The 19602-nt window shown below is 35.0% G+C and overlaps 1 protein-coding gene across 3 annotated transcripts in view; it reads right to left on the reverse strand.

Annotated features, from left to right (window-relative positions):
- Positions 1-9130: 9130 nt before the first annotated feature.
- Positions 9131-19602, reverse strand: part of PELI1 (pellino E3 ubiquitin protein ligase 1) — a 66621-nt gene continuing 56149 nt past the window's right edge. For all 3 annotated transcript variants that reach the window (XM_031950560.1, XM_031950561.1, XM_031950562.1), the window contains exons 4-7: positions 16354-16455; positions 12497-12694; positions 12219-12407; positions 9131-11588 (exon numbers count right to left, since the gene is read on the reverse strand). In XM_031950560.1, the coding sequence (XP_031806420.1) occupies positions 11022-11588; positions 12219-12407; positions 12497-12694; positions 16354-16455 (1056 nt within the window). In that variant the 3' untranslated portion in view covers positions 9131-11021. The remainder of the gene's footprint in view (positions 11589-12218; positions 12408-12496; positions 12695-16353; positions 16456-19602) is intronic.

Genomic DNA, 19602 nt, shown 5'->3' on the forward strand with positions numbered 1-19602 from the left:
CTTGTGCAGCGAGTAGAAATATGTATACATATATTGGATTTAACATATACTTTAACATGTTTAACATGTATTGAACTACCTATCATCTAGGGAAGGGGGTGGGAGGAAGGAGGGGAAGAGTTGGAACAGAAGGTTTTGCAACATGCATATGTTTTGTAAATAAAAAGCTTTAATTTAAAAACAACAAAAAAAGAAAATTTTTTTTCTTATTTAATGCAATAAAATTTATTTTTTTCTTCTATAATAGTTTTTTTTTTTTTATTTAATAGCCTTTTATTTACAGGATATATGCATGGGTAACTTTACAGCATTAACAATTGCCAAACCTCTTGTTCCAATCAAAAAAAGAAAATTGAATATGATTATATATATCTTAAGTTGAGTTAAGTATACCTGGCTAATCGGGATACAAACCTTATACCAGGAATCTTTTATTTTTTAAAATTTTAAATTATTTGAGAATATTTTTAATTTTATTTTTAATTATTTGAAGATATTTCAATTTATGATAGATACACAGGTATGAATCAAATAGAGTCAGAGCTCAGGTTCAAAACTTGTTTTGGATGCATATCAAGTCATTTAGCCTGTCAGAGCTCTAGGCAAGGTAAATTAAATAGAGATAAATAACCTCTCTGCATTAATGGAGGGAGCTGTTGTTTGTCCTTTGTCCTTGTTTTTGCCTAGGACCAAAGCCACATCCTGGAGTAATATCCTGACTTGCTGTGAATTGGATTTTAAGTGAGGCAGAGCTACACAAAGTCTTCATCTTCATTCTCTCCTCCAAGGCCCTCAAAGTCTAGTGACAAATTTCTACATAGGGAGTTTCCTGTAGCAAAGAAATCACAACTCTGGAACCATTTAATGAGAAAACAAAACTGTCACTCTTTGCAGATTATATGATGGCAAATTTAGAGAATCCTAGAGAATTAACTAAAAAACTACTAGAAACAATGAACATTTTAGTAAAGTTGTAGGATATAAAATAAACCCATATAAATCATCAGCATTTCTATATGTTACCAACAAAGCCCAGAAGCAAGAGATAGAAAGAGAAATCCCATTTAAAATAATTGTAGATAATATAAAATATTTGGGATTCTACCTGCCAAAACAAAGTCAGGAATTATATGAACATAATTTCAAAACACTTTTCACACAAATTAAGTTAGATCTAAACAACTGGAAGAATATCATTGCTCATGGGTAAGCTGTGCTAATCAGCATAATCAAAATGACAATTCTATCTAATTAATTTACTTATTCAGTGACATACCAATCAAACTGCCAAGAAATCATGTTAGATGATCTCAATCACTGTTGTGAACTCTTGATAACTATTGTCTGCAGGACAATCTACTGCCAAAGATTCATACTATTTCTATTTTAGCCAACAATTCCTAGCCATGAATGGGGAAATAATTATTTCTTTCTTTTTCCAATTCGTAGAGTTTGAATATGTATTTAATTCTAGCCTCAGAGTCAGAAGATTAGGGGTTCAAACCCTTTTTCAGATACTAGGTATGTCACCTTCTTTAAGTTACTTAACCTTTCTGTATCAGTCAACTCTAACAGCCATTAAATTATTAACTAATCACTCCCCACATGTTTTCCTGCTATTACCTATCCTTTTATAAAGTATCTCTGATCTCTGGGTTTTCATGACACCATTCATTGGTTCTCTTCCTACTTTTTTATTTCTATTGAACCCAAAACTCTTTTCTGCATTGAGGGAATGGTGAACTCTGATAAATATACTGATTTACCAAAAACTGAAATGATTCCAAAATACAGAAATTCTCAAATGGAATTAGAATACAGCAATACAACTTTGTACTATAGTACTCATCACAAAAGGTTAATAAATTTATTCAAGTGATAAATACACTGCAGTAGCCTGGGAATTCACAGAATTTAAATCCCATTGAAAACCTGTAGGCTATAATCAAGGGTATATTTGAAAAAAAAAAAAAAAAAAAAAACCTAATGTTCTGTCAGAAGTATATTTAACATTCCATGTAATAAAACTATGGTTTCACAATGAAAATTAAAGAATATGTGTAAAAAAAAATCTTGCGAACATAGCGCCAAGTCATATAAAACAGCAAAAGGAAGATATTAAAGGTGTTAAAAATTTTTTTTAAGGTTTGAAACTGTGTAAGGTTTATTGTATGCCGGTAAATTTAATTATGTGATTTTATCCCAAGTAATTCACATTTCTTTATAAGTCTCTTCCTTCTGTGTCACCAACTCTTCAGGCAATTATTGTTTAACCTGTGGCCTATAGTCAGTCTTCTGCAAAGACTTGATTGACAAGTCCTTTTTAATCAACTACTCAATTAACAAGTATTTATTGAGCATCTGTGCTAAGTGCTGGAGGTACAAGTGCAAAGAATTAAAAAAAAAAAAACCCTACTCTCAAAGAGTTTATATTCATCCGCATTACATATATATATATGATCCCCCTGAGGCATTTGGGGTTAAGTGACTTTCCCAGGGTCACAGCTTGTAAGTGTTAAGTGCCTAAGGTCAGACTTGAACTCGGGTCCTTCTGACTTCAGGGCTGGTGCTCTACCCACTGCACCACCTAGCTGCCCCTGTATTATATTTTTAAAGAATAAATTAATTTCAGCTGAACTTTGCATGGTGGAATGTGAGATACCCCTTTACTATTTTACAGGTGAGGAAACAGAAGCAAATGTCCAGGATCACACAGCTATTAAGTGACTGAGACCAGATTTGAACTCAGGCCTTCTTGACTGTAGGCTCAGGATTCCCTACTGTTCCACCAGGAGCTGGCACCTAGTAAGTCCTTAATAAGAACTTATTTCATCTCTTTTAATATTATGGGGGTTGCCTGCTTCTCTACTTGACCAATGTTTACTATTCTACAAGTAGGAATTCTATGGACAAAAATGAAAGAATTCCTGTTCTCAAGGAGCTTACATTCTATTGGGGGAGTAGGAGTAGGAATTATATAAAATATAAAATAATGTTAATATAATTAATTATATATAATGCATGATTACATATAATTAATATATTACTAATAATAAAATAAATAAAAATAAAATACATTTACAAGACTAACTGTGGAAAGAAAATTATGCCTGAGTGTTGGGGTCAAGAGCTGTAGTAAAAGGACTTGTGACATAAATGGGGAGTCAAAGCACCAATAGCAATAAGTACAATAAACCATGCAACAATGACTAACATACAATTGACATTGATAATAATAATAATAGTTAGCATTAAAGTTTGTAGAATACTTTGCAAATATCTAATTTCATCTTCATAACAAACATTTGTCAGGTGATTGTTATAATTATTCCCATTTTACAAATGAGGAAACTGAGACAAAGATTAAGTAATTCATCCAAGTTACAGTTAGCAAGTGTCTGAGATGAGTTCCTGACTTTCAGACTTCAGGAACTTTCTTCATAGTTACCACCAGGAATATATTAAAAATTAAATTTTAGAAAGACAAATATGGCATTTGTTATACTCTTTATAAAAAGGTGCCAGTATATGACTCTCTCTTTTCTGATCTGTTTAATAGTGAATTAAAATCTCAATAATCCCAAGAAAAAAACAAACCTTAAAAACAGAAAAGATTTCCAAATCAAAGTGGAGAGCCTGAGACTTAATGATAACACCTTTTAAGTTTTCCAGAGGAAAACTTTTGATCCAGCATTTGATCCAGAAAAGTCACTGCCCCCCCCCCCACTTTATTTCCATACTAAAGACCCCCAGAAGTTTTCCTTTTAGTCAATAATTTAAATGAATCTTTTCCTTCCATGGCTCGGGATGATATCCTGGACACAACTCTGTAATTCATTTGTGGGTCTTTGTTTTAGCAGACTGTGTGTTTCCCTAAATCAAAACCTGCTGCTAAATTATTTCTTTCTACTTATAGTACTATACTACAGTACAAAAGAGAAAAAAACGTAGATTATAAATTTATTGTTGTTAAAAGACTGAAAAACAACCTTAGTTCCCAAAAGATTGCTGATTATGAGAGGTCAGGTCATTCAAGGAGTTAAAATATAAAAGCACTTAACACATGCAAACCAGTGCTTAGCACATTGCCTAGCATATAGTTTTTGTTCAGTTATTTTTTAGTCGGGCCCAACTGTTTCTGACCCCATTTGGGGTTTTCTTGGTAAAGATTCTAGAACGGTTTGCCATTTCCTTCTCCAGCTCATTTTACATATAAGGAAACTGAGGGAAACAGAATTAAGTGGAGTCACACAGCTAGTAAATATCTGAAACCAGATCTGAATTGAGGAAGATGAACTTTCCTGACTGCAGACCCAGTACCTAGCTGCCCATCCAACATATAGTAAGTAGGTTCTTAATAAATGTTTACTGATTGAGATTACTCATAGCAAACATTGAATTAAGGACAAAAAGGACAAGAGACTTATCTTACCTTTTTTAAAATTTAGCTTAGTGTCTGGCTTATTTACAGTGAATTACTGCCGGTAGTTACCTTCCCTTTAGGCAAAGAAATATCCAGATCCTGATACCTAAAAACTAGACTGTGGTTAAAAGTTGAGCTCCAGCCCAGATAGGGGAATTCCTTGTACTTATGAAATCCCACCCAAACATCATTTCAATGGCTATTTTGTATTAAAGGAGGAATTGAAACACTTTTGCAAATAAACATAAGCCTATTTTAAGTTCTAACAGTACTGAAACCATAAATGAACCAAAAAATAAATAAATTTGTGATGGTCAGGTCTTAAATTTTACATGGCTGATAACATGTAGCCACACTCTAAAGAATAAGGAAGGCTTTTCACTGTTCTTTCTCTTCTGCCAAGTTTACCTGGATTCTCCAGAATTCTGGCTCAGTCCTTCATTTCACTAACTTGTCAGGTAATCATGAAGCTATGGGTTCTATCCTACTCCTGCTGTGGAATCAGGCAGCCAAGGCAAAGTGATTTTGAATTAAATTAATTTAAAAAACTGATTTTAAACATAGTAATTCATTGGAATTCATAAACATACTTTTTAGATCCATGGATACTCTCCACAAATGATGGTAACTTAACCTATTCCTTTGGGTCCTGGACCATGTCCTTCTGTAACTCTTCCAAAGAGAATCCACCCAATGCCTTGGGAACCTTCCTTTTTTGTCTTTCAGTATTTTTTGGAGAATAGTACAAACAACACTAGATATTCCCAATGGGCAGTTTTAGGTGATGTACTAGATAGAATGCCTGGCCTAGAGTCAGGACTGCCTGACTTCAAATTCTGCTTCTGATACTTATTAGCCATGTGACACTGGGCCGGTTGCCTCAGTTTCCTTATCTGTAAGGTGAGCTGAAGGAAATGGCAAAACACTTCATTATCTTTGCCAGAAATACTCCAAATAGGGTCATGAAGAATTGGACATAACTGAAACTGAGCAAAAACAATAACAAAAGATCTTTCCATCTCTAATTCTTTACTTTTGCTATATAATCCACCCACCTCCTTTCTCATCATACATGTTCTTGGAAACATTTTTTTAATGTTGCTTCTTGCATGCAAGTCAAAATTTGTTCACAAAATGCTTTTGCCTTCGAACCCTGTTGTAGTTTACCTATTATCCCCTAGGTCAATTGTAATTTTGATAATTATGAGTTTGTGGTATTTGGCGATTCCCAGTCATATAACACTGGATTGGGGTTGAAATGCTGTTGAGGTAATCTCCTAAATGCAAGCCAGACTTCTCTCCCCTTCTTTTTTTAATTTTAGGCCCAACTTTTTGCCCATTAGTAATACCTGTTTATATCCATATATTGACAAACTGATTCAATTATGCCAACTACATGTCATAATCAGAGCACTATGAATTCTTTATGTAGCACCAGGTTGTTCCTACGTTGCTTTGTGAATGCTTGTGGGTCTCCTTGAAGAGGCCCTTTATTGCTCCATGCAACAGTATAAAACAATTGTCATACCAAATCCTGAAGAACCTCAGGTAAAACACCTTTTGGAAAGACACTATCTTTCATGATGGGTCTATCAGTATTAACCTTTTTTTGTTTGAACTATCCAGGCCTTTGGATATTTTCCCTTTTTTTGTATTTTATGTTCATCAAAACTTCTCTCCACCTTCTCTTACAAGTAAACAAGTGGCTTGCACTGGGTACATAAATATCTCAACAAACATCAAATTAACCTGTAGTCAATTTTGCAAGTTATCAACACCTTAAAAGATCTGATAGTGGAAGAGTTTCAAATCATGACTTTAAAAGAGACTAAGGGATCTGTGAATATGATAAATCATACTGTCATCAGTTACTAGAGACTGAATTTGCTAATGTTTCTGTCAGTATGAGATTTCTGATATTACTCAATATAACTTCATGTTGCTAGAAAGCACTTTCTTACTCTGCTTTACCAGTTGTAGAAAGACCATATATACTGAAGGACAAGAATGATTGAATAGTCCCACTCTTAATTTTTGCCTTAACTTGCTTCATAACCTTGAAATCAAATGAGGGCAAAAAATTAATTTCCCTTATTGGGCAAGTCAGAAGAATCAGATCCCTCACAAAAAAGATCTAACCTAAAAATATTAACAAGTTTCCTCCTTGAGGCTGCTGATGAAATCTTTAAATATAAACATTAGAGAACATATCCTTCATTCAGACGAGTTAGGCCCTGGTGGAAAAAAGAGACGATTTTCAAAATTCTCTCAAACTAAAAGGCAGAAATTTTTCTTTCCTCAAGGCAATTGGAATTGAGTGACTTGCCCAGAATCGGTAGTGTTCAGTATCTGAGGCTGAATTTGAACTCAGGCCCTCCAGAGTCCACTGCACCATCTAGCTGCCTCCAAAGGCAGAATTTAATTCCTTAGGTCATTGTAAGGAACAGCATACATGTGTATGTGTGTTTTTTTTTAAATTACAGGTTTCCAAATGTCACAGAACAATGTAATGATTGGCCTAAGTAGTTTTATAATGGGATTTTGTGAGATTTTGGTTAAATTTAGATATAATTCATCAATAACTTTTCCTGAGGCAACCTTATGCTAATGTGACACTATTTGAAACATCTGAATCTCAAAGTTTTAAGTTATGCAATGAACACAATTCATCTACTCTATAAATTTTACCGTGTAGGCAAAATGTACTCAATTTTATTCTGTAAAATCCCTTGAGAGGGTAGACATGTTGGGAAGTTCCCCAATTCTTTTAGGCCACTTTGATGCCATTTAAGCAGTACTACAATTACTAAAAGCTTTTGTTCAGGTACATGTTACAACCCGCGAGTCCCTTCTGATTCACATTTCCTAAAAGGACCAATTCCACACCAGGAGAATGTCCATCTCAGAACCAGGGGAAATCTGTTTCAATAATTTAAGTTAGCATGGTGACAGGACTTGGATTGAGAACACAAGTTGGAATCTCAGTTTTGCCACTTTCTACTTACCTGTCTGATCTTGGGCAAGCAATTTATAGCCACTCTGAGACTTTGATTTCTTCACTTGTAAGATGGGGGTGCAGGACAGTTGGGTGAGTGCAGGGCTTTAGAAGCAAGAAGCTTCTTCACGAGTTTAAATATGGCCTCATGTGTGACCCTAAGCAAGTCACTATTTGCCTATAAAATGAGTTGGAGAAGAAACTGATCAACCACTCCAGCATCTTTGCTAAGAAAATCTCAAATGGGATCATGAAGGGGCAGACCAGATGGAAACTGGACAATAAAAAATGGGGGTCAAACTAGATGACCTCTAAAGTTCCTTTTGTCAGTTTCCATTCTTTTTAACTTCTCCACAGCCTTTGGCAACATAGTTCACTCTTTTCCTTGATATTTCCTCTCAAGATTTTCAGTATACTAGTCTCCTGGTTTTCCTACTTCTCTGCCCTTCCTTCTGTCTCTTCCTTCAGATCACACCTTCTGCTGGTGTCCATTAAGGTTCTGCCCTGGCTCCTCTTTTCTTGGTGATCTTCATCAGCTCATAATGGATTTAATTACAATCTTTAGGCTAATGATGTTCACATCTACCTCTCCTACCCCAATCTTGCATCTTCAAGCGCTTTTCAGACATATGGAATTGAATGTCCAATAGACATCTTAAATTCAGTATGTTCAAAACAACTCATTGTCCTTCCCTCTCAGGTGTCCCTTCCTTCTCCTTTCTCCATGGCAACAGAGGGCACTAGCATCCTTGGTCCCTCAGACTTGCATCCTAGGCCTTTCACTCTCCATATCTAAGCTACTGCCAAGGCCTGTCTACTTCATCTCTTGAAATTGCCTCTTTCTCTCCTCTGACACTGTTGCCACTCTAGGGCAGGCTCTGACTACCTCACACACTTGGATTATGGCAGCAGTTTGCTGGTGGATCTGCCTGTCAAATATCTCCCCACTGCAATCCATCTTCCAAGGTGATTTTTTTAAGAGGACATGTCCAATCACGTTACAACTCCCCCCAACCCTTCCTCCCCTTTCCCTTCCTAATACTTCCAGGACCAAATGCAAAAGGTATATAGTTTGTCCAAGCCCTTCACAACTTGGCCCCTCCTACTTTTCCAGTTTTTTACACTTCTCTCCCTGGCATGTACTCTTCCATCTGATTGCTCCATCTCATTTCTGGGTATTTTCTCTGGCTATCGTCTATGGCAGCGATGCTTTCCTTTTCTGCTCCAACTATTGACATCCCTGGCTTCCTTTGAATCCTAACTAGACACCTTTTACAGGAAGCCCTTCTCAATATAGTGTCTTTCCTCTTTAAATTTATTTCCTATTTATTTAATCTATAGCTTATTATATATATGTACATATATATATATATATATATTTTTTTTTTTTTTGCATGTTGTCTTCCCTATTAGATTGTAACCTCCTATAAGACAGGGATTTGTCTTTTGCATCTTTTTGTATTCCCAGATCTTAGTTTAGTGCCCAGTACTTAGTAGATGCTTAATATTTATTGACTGATTGATTCTAAGTAAAAGGAAGGACTGATACATTAAACATAAACCTTCCACATACTAGAAATGAATCCTTCCAGCTTGTGAAATAGTTTGTCTCCTCCAATATCCCTACCATTAATTTCCCATTCCTGTTTTCTTTTTTTTCCCCATATACAAAACCAAAAAACTTAAATCAAAAAAAGAAAGCTTCACATGTCTATTTTGAAAAGTGTTTACTTACAGTTTGAATAAATTAAATTGCAAAAAAAAAAAAAAAAATAGCTACAGTATAGCCCAAACAGAAATGATTAAAACAAATACAATATAAGGGTTGATTTCTGTGCTGCATCGGTAATAATGCATGAATCTAGAAAATTTCAAAAACAATTATATTTCTATGAAAAGGGTGTAACAGCAGTTACTTATACTTATAATACAGGTTTCCTGACATGCATTTCCTGAGTGAATCCAAACAACTGTTTTTTTTAGGAAAAAAAAACAAAAAACAAGGAAAATCTGACAGCTGAAGTAAAACAGTTCATGGCTTCTAAGCAAAAGAATCTTTTTTGTTCTTTTTACTGAGAAAATCAAAGCTATGCTACAAAGTACAGGAATTTGCTATTGTCAATTTTTATTATATACCTTTTTTTTTTTCTTAAACCAAGGGAAAAACATCATAAATGGAAAAACCTCAGCCTAATCCCAGGGTATACTGATGTACAAATATGTCACAAAACCTTTTTTTCATGTAGCACATCTATCTATAACTTTCATGTGTATCAGTGCATGAAAAAAGGAGGGAATTTTTCATGCTTCTGAAAGCAAAGTTTTAAAGGCCACTTTGTTCATGAGCAAGTACAATTTCTTTCATTTCTGCCATCACTGTTGTTTACTATCACCTGCTCAAGTATGTGTTTGCTGAAATGACCAGTGCTTTGTAGGAATACTGGGACTTGAATAAGATTTCAATTCAAAGTTCCAATGTAAACCAACTATTTTGAGGACCTAAGCCCATAGGTTACGGGTTGGTCTTCTGGGTTCAAAGACACAAGTTTGTGCCGTTCAGCCCACTTTATCTATGTCTATATCTATATCTCCAAAATCTGCAGATTAGGTCAAATGTAAAACACCCAATTTAAGCATTTTTTTTCCCTAAAAGTCAAGTCCGTGATAATTTATGCAGTTTCTAATTATGAAAGATTTTTCCAGTGAACAGATGAACCACAGTTTGTGTCTTAAAAAAAAAAAAAAATAATAATAATAAATAAATAAACCTGCCGAATGTAGCTAATACTAAAAACAGATTAGTTATCATGGGAGAAAAATATATAATCTAGATTAAATTGCATATTCAGAGGAGCATATAAAATGTTTCTTAGTGATAAGTTCTTATTATAGTACTACACACTAGAGAAACATTTTAAGAAAATCCTTCCTGATTATCCTTAATGTGGTTAAAAACAAACAAATCTTATACAATGTAATTTGCATGAATTTTGTTTTACAAAGCATTCTACTAAATCTACCAAATTTAATATTATTTTTGGTTAAAAAAAAGAAAAGATTTGTTTCATAATGTTTTTCCTAACCTTGCAAATCCCTGCCCTCTGCTAGTGACTCAAAGCATCCACGCAAGGGATGTTACACTACTGTGCTACTCTAGCAAATACACTCTCAGATATTTTCTATAACAAAGATAAATAGAAAAAGAAAGTTAATGTACATGTTGCTGTATTTTACAATGTTTGCATCCAAACTGTAAACTAACATAGTTTGAACCAACGGTACCTCAGTAATACAAAACATCTCTTAGACACCGAGGATGAGTGATTCAAAAAACACAGAAATGAAGGCATTGAATTAATTCTTTCTTCAAAATATATAATCAGACACAGAATACGGAAGTCTGGAATGGCACCAGATTCCTTTGTTTGACTCTTCCAGATTTTGCTCAGGAATTTTTTGTTACAAATACAAAAAAATTTATTTTTTCCCAAAAAAGTCTTCATCTTAATGTAAATGATCAAAGCAGAGAAATTTGTAGACAACTGGTGGAAAAAACCTGCATCACTTAGCTTATAAATTTCGTGCCACCCTAGTGCACGTTCATTAGTCTAGAGGTCCTTGGAATATGAGTCTGATGTAGCCTTGCTCGCCGGCCAGCTGATGTGCACAAAAGGGGCAGGCCGCATGGAAAGTGTGAGTGCCATGAGGAAGCGGGATCTGGGACCAGTAGGCAGTTGTTTTCTCTGAACACACGTGCCCACAAGGGCTGAAAGCATGAGTCGGAGGGCCTGCGTCCACATAAAATCCAGCTTCACAGCCAAGCCAGAGTGGGACATAAGGGCCAACAGATCTACACATGGGGCATTCCCGGTCCTTCCCATCTCTCTCTTCTTTGTTACCCCAGTTGTGATACCCATGAACATGGCCACAGTTCAGATACACCCAAGGCTGCTTTTCATCGACAACATCTTTCCTTTTCATACTAGGAAAAGCAAGTGTGTTGAACCCCACAGGGCACTGGGGCCGTGCAGCGTTGATCTCCTGCCTCAGAGCTTCCAGATGCTTGACTGTGGGAGTGTGGGAAAGGCCTTCTGCCGTCCGCCACAACAAGGTGGCGCCACAGAGATCGATCAAGGAGCCATCCTGTAACTGGTTCGTTTCAATTTCCACCTGGGTGGGGAAGGAAAAGAAGAAGCAGGGTTAATTTGGCTTTATATATGACTGTTTCAGTTTTGGATGTGCTTAGAAAGAATACTAATTACTCCCTGACTGCTCTTTAGGAGCTCATTAAAATCTTGGGGCAGCGTCATAACAAAAAAGATGCTTAGAAATAAAGATGCTGTGACTTGAGATAATAACAAATGCTTTTTTTTTTTTTTTTTTTTTTAACTGCAAGGTAATGGTAGATAATTGAAATGTTAACAATACTTTTAACCAGATAAAAAACTATAGGCAAACGATATGAAAATCTCAGAATAAATGTAGCTAGGGAACATAGAACAAAACAGCATCTAGATCCTTTGTAGCTTTCAGTTTAGAAAATTTTAGATTTCAGAATGACTAAATAGGACAAATGTGAAAGAAATCAACGAATGTAAAATGGTGAGTTATCATCTAGTACCATATTTAGTATTTTTATATTTGACATAATTTATATATAAATCTCATGCAATCTTGTGTTAGCAGGTATGAAACAGTTCTGTTTGCAAGCATAAGAATCCATTTATTTCAAAGTACTATTGATTGCTGGTGGTTTCTTGACTATAAAAAACTGAATTAAAAAGTTCTTTCTGAACTTACCATTTTCCCCCTTTGCTGAGCTGATCTGGTTTCACGTAGGCTGAATACATTTCCACATACTGAGATTTCTCTCCATACCCCTGGTTTAGAGTCTTCAGTAAAACCATTGCGTGGATGCATAACAAGAACTCCATTTGTGGTCAAACCATCCATTTGTCCATCTGCAGTCTTCCACTTGGCAGCCTTTTCCTAGAAGAAGAGCAACAATGAAAAAAACATCCATTTATCTGTAATTATAAATTATAAGTTGATATAAATATAAAATAACATTTTTTTACCCCAAGAAAGATGTTCTTTGATGAGTCAAATCCTGCAGCATATATCCTGGCTGTGAAGGGGGGATTCCGTTCACATATGATTCTACATGCAAATCTTGAGATAGTACTTTGCACTGACTGTGTATCAGAATTGCTTTGACTTCCAGGAACTGTATCAGTTACCACAAAATCAATGGGGCTTTCAGTAGATCGTCCAATCTGGGGAAGAAATAAAAGATTATAAAATCAAAGAAAACTCATTTAACATAACAGAGAACAAAAGAATCAGAGCAGTAAACCTCTCAAGTTTCTAAGGCTCAGAGTTACCACTCTCAGATATAGGATCATTATGTCCTTAGAAACCAACAACTTTGGAAAAATATTTCTGATACAATAATTGATTAGGAGCATGACTTTAAGTATAGATTTGTGACTTTGAATTACTATATGAATTATCGGGAATACTTCTAGAATACTAAAGATTAGAACTTTTAAACATCAAAGTTTATTTTAAATGTTGAACATAAATTTAATATGCATTCTAAACAATCTCCTACCTTCTTAAAACATACTGACTACAACTGAACATTTATTATCATTGCTGAATGTAGCCATTATGAACAGCAGTATCTGTACTATTGTGTCCTCAGTCTACTGAGACGTCTTTAGGAATGAGTCCTTACAATCCATGGTCGTCAAAAACCATGCTTTTTGCACTAGTGTATTTTCTGTTTCTAATATATGCTATGGGTAGAGAAATCAAAGAGCTTGTAAGAACTATGTAGAAATTTAATTTGGAAGGGAGCCTACAGAAGATTCCTACATCATGGCAATGTAATTTACAACTTAATTTCAATTTAAGGGCTATCCCATTAAATGGCAGCTTGAAACATTTTTCCAATTGAGTTAATATCCACATATTTGTGTTAGACTAGTTCATTAGTTCATACCAGATAGTGTTTTTAAAGTTGCAAAGTGTAGATATTAGACAAAAAAAAGATTTTCCAACTAAATCAAGGATTTGGAAAAGGTATTTTTTGCCTCATTTAACCTCATTAATAGTTTTTGTTTTTTTTTTTAAAGCACAAATATACTTTAAACAAAATTGTGCCCTTTGGGTGGTGGTTATCTTCATGAAAGGTATACAGGTTTTCATTGTATCTTTTTGGAATATGAAGAACTTCAATTTTCTGGTTTATAGGTATTGTTACATAGGATATCTCTCTTTATTATTTCTATCTAGTGTACTTGAAGAAACAGTACAAGGCTTTTACAAAGTACACGGGATGGTTCCCAAGTTTAATAGTTCCTTTGTGCCAAAAATCTGTTATGTTCCTTCCAGGCAGTGAAGTTAGTGACAAGGATACAAAGGGAGAAATGAATAATTTCTCCTCATGGAGTTTATATTTGATCAGTGATTGTATATATACAAAGAAGATATTTTTTACTTACACACACAAAATAAATACAAAGTGATTTTTTTATATGGGGGTGGATGGGAAGGCTGAGAAAAGACTTCATGCAGAAGTAAGCACTTGAGCCGAGTTTTGAATTCTAGAAGGTTAAAGTGGGGAGGGAGTACACTTTAGGTACAAAGGACAGAAAGCCTATGTAAAGTTCAGAGATGAACATATGAGGGATACAAAAAAACTAGTATGGCTAGACCACAAAGTACAGAAAAAAGAAGCAATTATTTAAAGCTGGATAGAGAGAATGGGGCTAATGTGGGAAGGGCTTTAAAAGTCAAACAGGGAAGGAAATCTGTATTTCAGCACCGAGGTAATAGGAAGCCAATGGAAATTACTGAAAGGAAGACAGGAATAAAAAGAAAGGGACAGATATGTTGCAGAGATAGAAATGTTAAGGTTTGACAAATCACTGCATATGTGAGATGAGAGAGAATAAAATGCCAAAGATAACTTCAAGGTTGCAAACCTAAGAACAGTGCTAGTATCTTTGGGGGAAGGGGAAAAAGTGGAGAGAGGTGTGGATTAAACAGAATTAAGTTTCATTTTAGCTATAATGAGTTTGAGATAGCAATGGGAAATCCAGTTTGAAATGTTCAATTGTTAGTGATGGGCAACTGGAACTGGATATAGATTTGGAAGTCATTTGCACAGAGATAACAGAGTTTGCAGGAATGCCGAGAGAAGATAAGATGATCCAAGACTGAGTTTTAGGAAACACCTAGAGCTGGAGGGCGAACAGTATCAATGATGCTCTAATAAGGAAACCCAGAAGGATCAGAAAGTTAAGAGGAGAACCAAGATAGTAATTTCACAAAAACCTAGAGATTAAGAAGGATGGAGACCAAGAAAAAGTCACTGGATCTGGCAACTTTGGAGAAAGCAGATCCAGTTAAGAATGACGAGGTTTGGAAACTATCTTGAGAAGGGCTGAGAAAAGAATGGGAGAAGAGAAGTCCAGATAAGTGTAAACAGTTTTTTTCTTGAAGTTTACATGTAAAAAGTATTAAAGATACAGGAGAAAACTCAGAGAGAATGGTAGGACTAGTAAAGGATAATAGGGAAAAGCTTGGTATTTTGTAATCAGAAAAAAAATATCCTAGTAAATAAGGAGAAACTGAAAAGGAGGGAGGAAGGGGGAGGGAAAGGGGAAGGGAGAGAAAGAGAGCGAGTGCGAGAGAGAGAGAGAGAGAGAGAGAGAGAGAGAGAGAGAGAATGAATGAGTAAGTGAGACAGGCACAGTGGGAGAAAAAAGGCAGAAAAAGGGAGGCTGGCAGCAAAGAGAATGATTGTGGTGGCAATTTTCTATAGAAGATATGAGAGGATGGGATAAGGGGTGACTATAGAGGCATTCATCTTGGCAAGAAAAGCCACCCCTTATCACAGACTGGAATTGAAAATATCAAAAAAGAAAATGTGTTTGTAAAACACCATCAAATTCTAAAAGTGTATGTTACAGGGAATACTAGTTTTAAACTATACCTGGAATATGTTCCTGCTGACTGTGACAGGAAATAATAGAAGATACATGGCCTAATTGATTGAAAATAATATATATACTTCTTTTGCCAACTATGGCAATTACAATTGGAAGCTATATTTAACGGATTAGAAAAGTTACTGGGCCAAAAAGACGGCCAACTCCCAGAAATATTAAGAGAAATTCAATTCTTCAAGGCACAGACTAATACATCAGAGACATTTATACTCTGAAAAAAATAGATTGTAATTAAAAAAAAAATAACTACTTTGATGTAGAAATGTCTGGTTTTTCTACCAGCAAAGTCACAACAAAGTGTTTATGTTAGGAAAATCTTTCTTGACCTCTGAAAAACTGAATTTAAAAATTATACTGAATGGCATTTTAACTGGTTGCCAGTGAAAAACTCCAACGTTAAAAGTCAGCACAATTGTACTGATGACAGTGCAACATCACTGTAGGATCTAATAAGATCATTAATCCAAATCTTCATTGAGGCTGCTTATTTTTTGATGAAAACAAGAAGGCACATTAAAAAGGTACAACAGATTCAATCATTTATCTGCACATTTTAAGAAAGGGCCCAAGAGGCACCTAGGTGGCACAGTGCAGAGAGCACCAGCACTGAATTCAGGAGGACCTGAGTTCAAATCTAGTCTCAGACACTTAACACTTCCTAACTGTGTGAGCCTGGGCAAGTCACTCAATCCCAATTGCCTCAGGAAAAAAAAAAAAAAAAGCCTGTAATTCATTAGAGTGCATTCTGAAAAACTTCAAAAATAATTTTTGGTATATAATAAAGGTTTATTTTTTATTTCAAGAATTGTTTCATTGTTTAAGGGGGGAAAAAAGACATTCCAAATCAAAGTTAAGGATGAAGATCTGATGAAATTTATTTTCTTAAGGAAAAAAAAATGCAGTCTTAGAAATACCTGGAACATATCAGTGTTGCTGTCATGAGTATATTCAACCACCACCGTCTGAGCTCGAGACAAAGTATATGATATGCTATGTTGGTCCTTATTGCTTATTGCCTAGAAAAGAAAAAATAAGACAGACATAATTGTTGTATAAAATAAATTTGGTTTAGTTTTTGTTTTTCTTCTGAAGTTTAGTTCTAATAGGGGCTAATAATAGGATTATATCAATTGTGTGACTTAATTCAATTCCCTTGGTTTGATGAGGAAAAACATAAAAAAATTATCTGGACTAATCTGTGGGATAAGATTAACTCTTTAAATACAAAACCAGCACCACAAATACCACAGCATCCTGTAGACACACACAAACACACAATACCCTAGCATCTTTCTACATATCCCTTAGGTCCTTATAATCACATAATATGGATTTTGAACATCAAATGAGATAGCATATATTGCATTGCTAACATCTAAGCTAAGTCACTGCAATAGCAGATTTTAAAAAGAATGGATCAAAGCAGTAAATGTTTGATTTCTAATTCTAAGATTTAAAAACATACCACAAATTTCTGGTGTATAATATCATACAATATTATAAATTAAGTAATTTAAACCAAAAGACTACATAGAGATTGAAAAAAAATTTTTTTAATTGTTTTTAAAAGGAAGATACTCAAAAGTCATTGAACATGTATGGACTAAATAAAAATATTTTTGAAACTAAAGAATAAAGTTAAATAAAGGACAAATAAAGAAATTAAAATGAAAGAATAAAGTTGTAGAAAAGCAGATTTAACAGGTTCTTTTAAACATGCTTTTAGCCTCACAGATGTTGCTATGAGAGACACACTTAGTGATGCCAAATGTTAGCCATATGCTAGCTAGACATAAAAAGGTACATAGAATGATTAAGCATCACAAAAGGAAATGAACATGATGCTGATGTGACCACAATCCTAACTTTTCCACAGCAAAGAAGCTCATGAACAAATGTTTTCTGATTAAAGCTTCAATATTACACATTTATACTTGGTCTCAATGTGATGGCTCATCTGTAAAGGATAAAACATTAAGAGAACAAAATTTTATAATGTCATATATAAATTTTATAATGTTATATACAAATTTTAAAGTCAAAGCTTGATGACAAAATAACTTATTAACACAAAGAAAAATTCGCATTATTTTTCAGCTAAATCTACTTTTAGGGATAGTGATGAAAATTTGGTCAAATTAGATTTCAGTCAGGTTTTATTGAGCTGAAAGCTAAGTTTTTAAATGCCAGTCCCAAATCCCTACTGTCTGAGTAATAAGCCCTTTTCTTTGTTCGGCAAGCATTTGTACTATAAAAAGCTTTCATGTGCTAGAAATAGGGGAAGAGGGACAAAAATGTGAATGCAGATTAAATAAAAAATACAGAGTAAATACAACACAATGAGGAGTTGGGGGCGAGGGAGAACCTTATCATCTAGGGGGAGAAGGATAATTCTTATGTAGGGATAGACATTTCCAGAGTCTTGAAGAAGTCTAGGGATTTCAAAAAGCATAAGTGAAAAAGAAGAGCATTTCAGGTATGAGGAACCATATGGGTGTCAGTGGCATGAAAAAAAAAGGTCTCTTGAACAAAGACCGGCAGAAGCTAGTTTAGATATGCATGGGGGGAATTATGACTATACAATAAGCCTGGAAAACCAGAGTGGAGTTCAATTATGAAGGGCTTTTAATGCCAAATAGAGGAGACTGTGTATTCTAGGCAACAGAGAGCCAATAAAGTTTCCTGAACAGAAGAATAACACAGTCTTATGCTTTAGGAATATTAATATGGCAGCTGTGTAGAAAATGGACTGGAGATCTCAATTAGGAGGTTATAATTGTCCACATAAGGGTATTGGTTATGTAAGTGGAGAGAAAAGGACAAATATAATAAATATGATGGAGGTGGAATCAATAAGTTGTGACAACTGATTGGTTGTCTGGGATAAAGGGAAGAGAAGTTACAGATTGAAACTGCAAAATTCGGTGATTAAAAGGGTAGTAGTGATCTCAATAGACACAGGAAGGTTAAAAAGAAAGGATAGTTTAAGAAAGATTTAGGGAAGGATACATCTATTTTAGACAACTGTGTTTGAGAAACTGTTGGCCCTTCCAATTGGAAATGTTCAACTGACCAAAGAGAAGAGATTAGGGACAATTTCAAAAGGTTTGGTGACATAGAGAAGAGGGAAAGAGAAAGCACCTGGTAGACGGTCTCTATTTTCTCTTTCTTTTTTTTTGCTGAGGCAATTAGGATTAAGTGACTTGCCCAGGGTCACACAGCTAGAAGTGTTAAGTGTCTAAAGCCATATTTGAACTCAGGTTCTTCTGACTTCAGGGCCAGTGCTCTATCCACTGTGCCACCTAGCTACCCCTCTATTTTTTCAATAAAGTATGAGAAAAGGTCCTGCAACAAGAAGGAAAGGGGTGATGTGAGAGTTGAAAAGAGAAGAAGGTTTGGAATAGAGGCTATGGTTGAATTTGCTAAACAGTAAATTTTGTAGTTGTTTTTCGGTTGTGTCTGATTTTTCATTACTCCATCTGGAGTGTTCTTGGCAAAGATACTGGAGTGATTTGTCATTTCCTTTTCTAGCTCATTTTACAAATGCCTCATTCCTAACTAAGCCAAACAGGGGTGAAGTGACTTGCCCAGGGTCACACCGCTCATAATTTTCTGAGCCTGGTTTTGATTTCAGGCCTGGCATTCCTTCCAGCACCTAGCTGCCCAAATAGTGAATTAAGGAAAAGTAAATTGATTAACTTATAGGAATAAGTAGGTAACAGACATCTGTATAAAGGCCAATGAGCAGAGACATATGATTTTCTCAATGAAAAAAAAAAAAAAGATTCATGATTCAGCAAAATGTGAATAAGTGAAAAGGTGATAATTTAGGGTTGGTATTTTACAAAAAACAAAAAACAAAAGCATGTTTGGTAACAGGACAAGAAGAAAACAAATTTAAGCATAAAGGGCAGTGGATATCTAAACTGCTTAATTATAAGATCAAGACTGGGAAATAAAAAAATGAAAGCAGAGTAAGAGTGGAAGTGTGGAAGAGTGGAAAAACTTTTGAGTAAAGAAGGGCCTGAAATTCATGGAGATGAATAGCTATAAAAGAGTAAAATAAAGGGATAAATGGAAGGATACTTTATGGTTAGACAAAGGAATTTCACAATTATTCCTCATCGAAAATGAGTAGCTCAATCGTAAGGCTACTTTAGCTA

Source organism: Sarcophilus harrisii, chromosome 2 (assembly GCF_902635505.1).
Source record: "Sarcophilus harrisii chromosome 2, mSarHar1.11, whole genome shotgun sequence".
Lineage (NCBI taxonomy): Eukaryota > Metazoa > Chordata > Mammalia > Dasyuromorphia > Dasyuridae > Sarcophilus > Sarcophilus harrisii.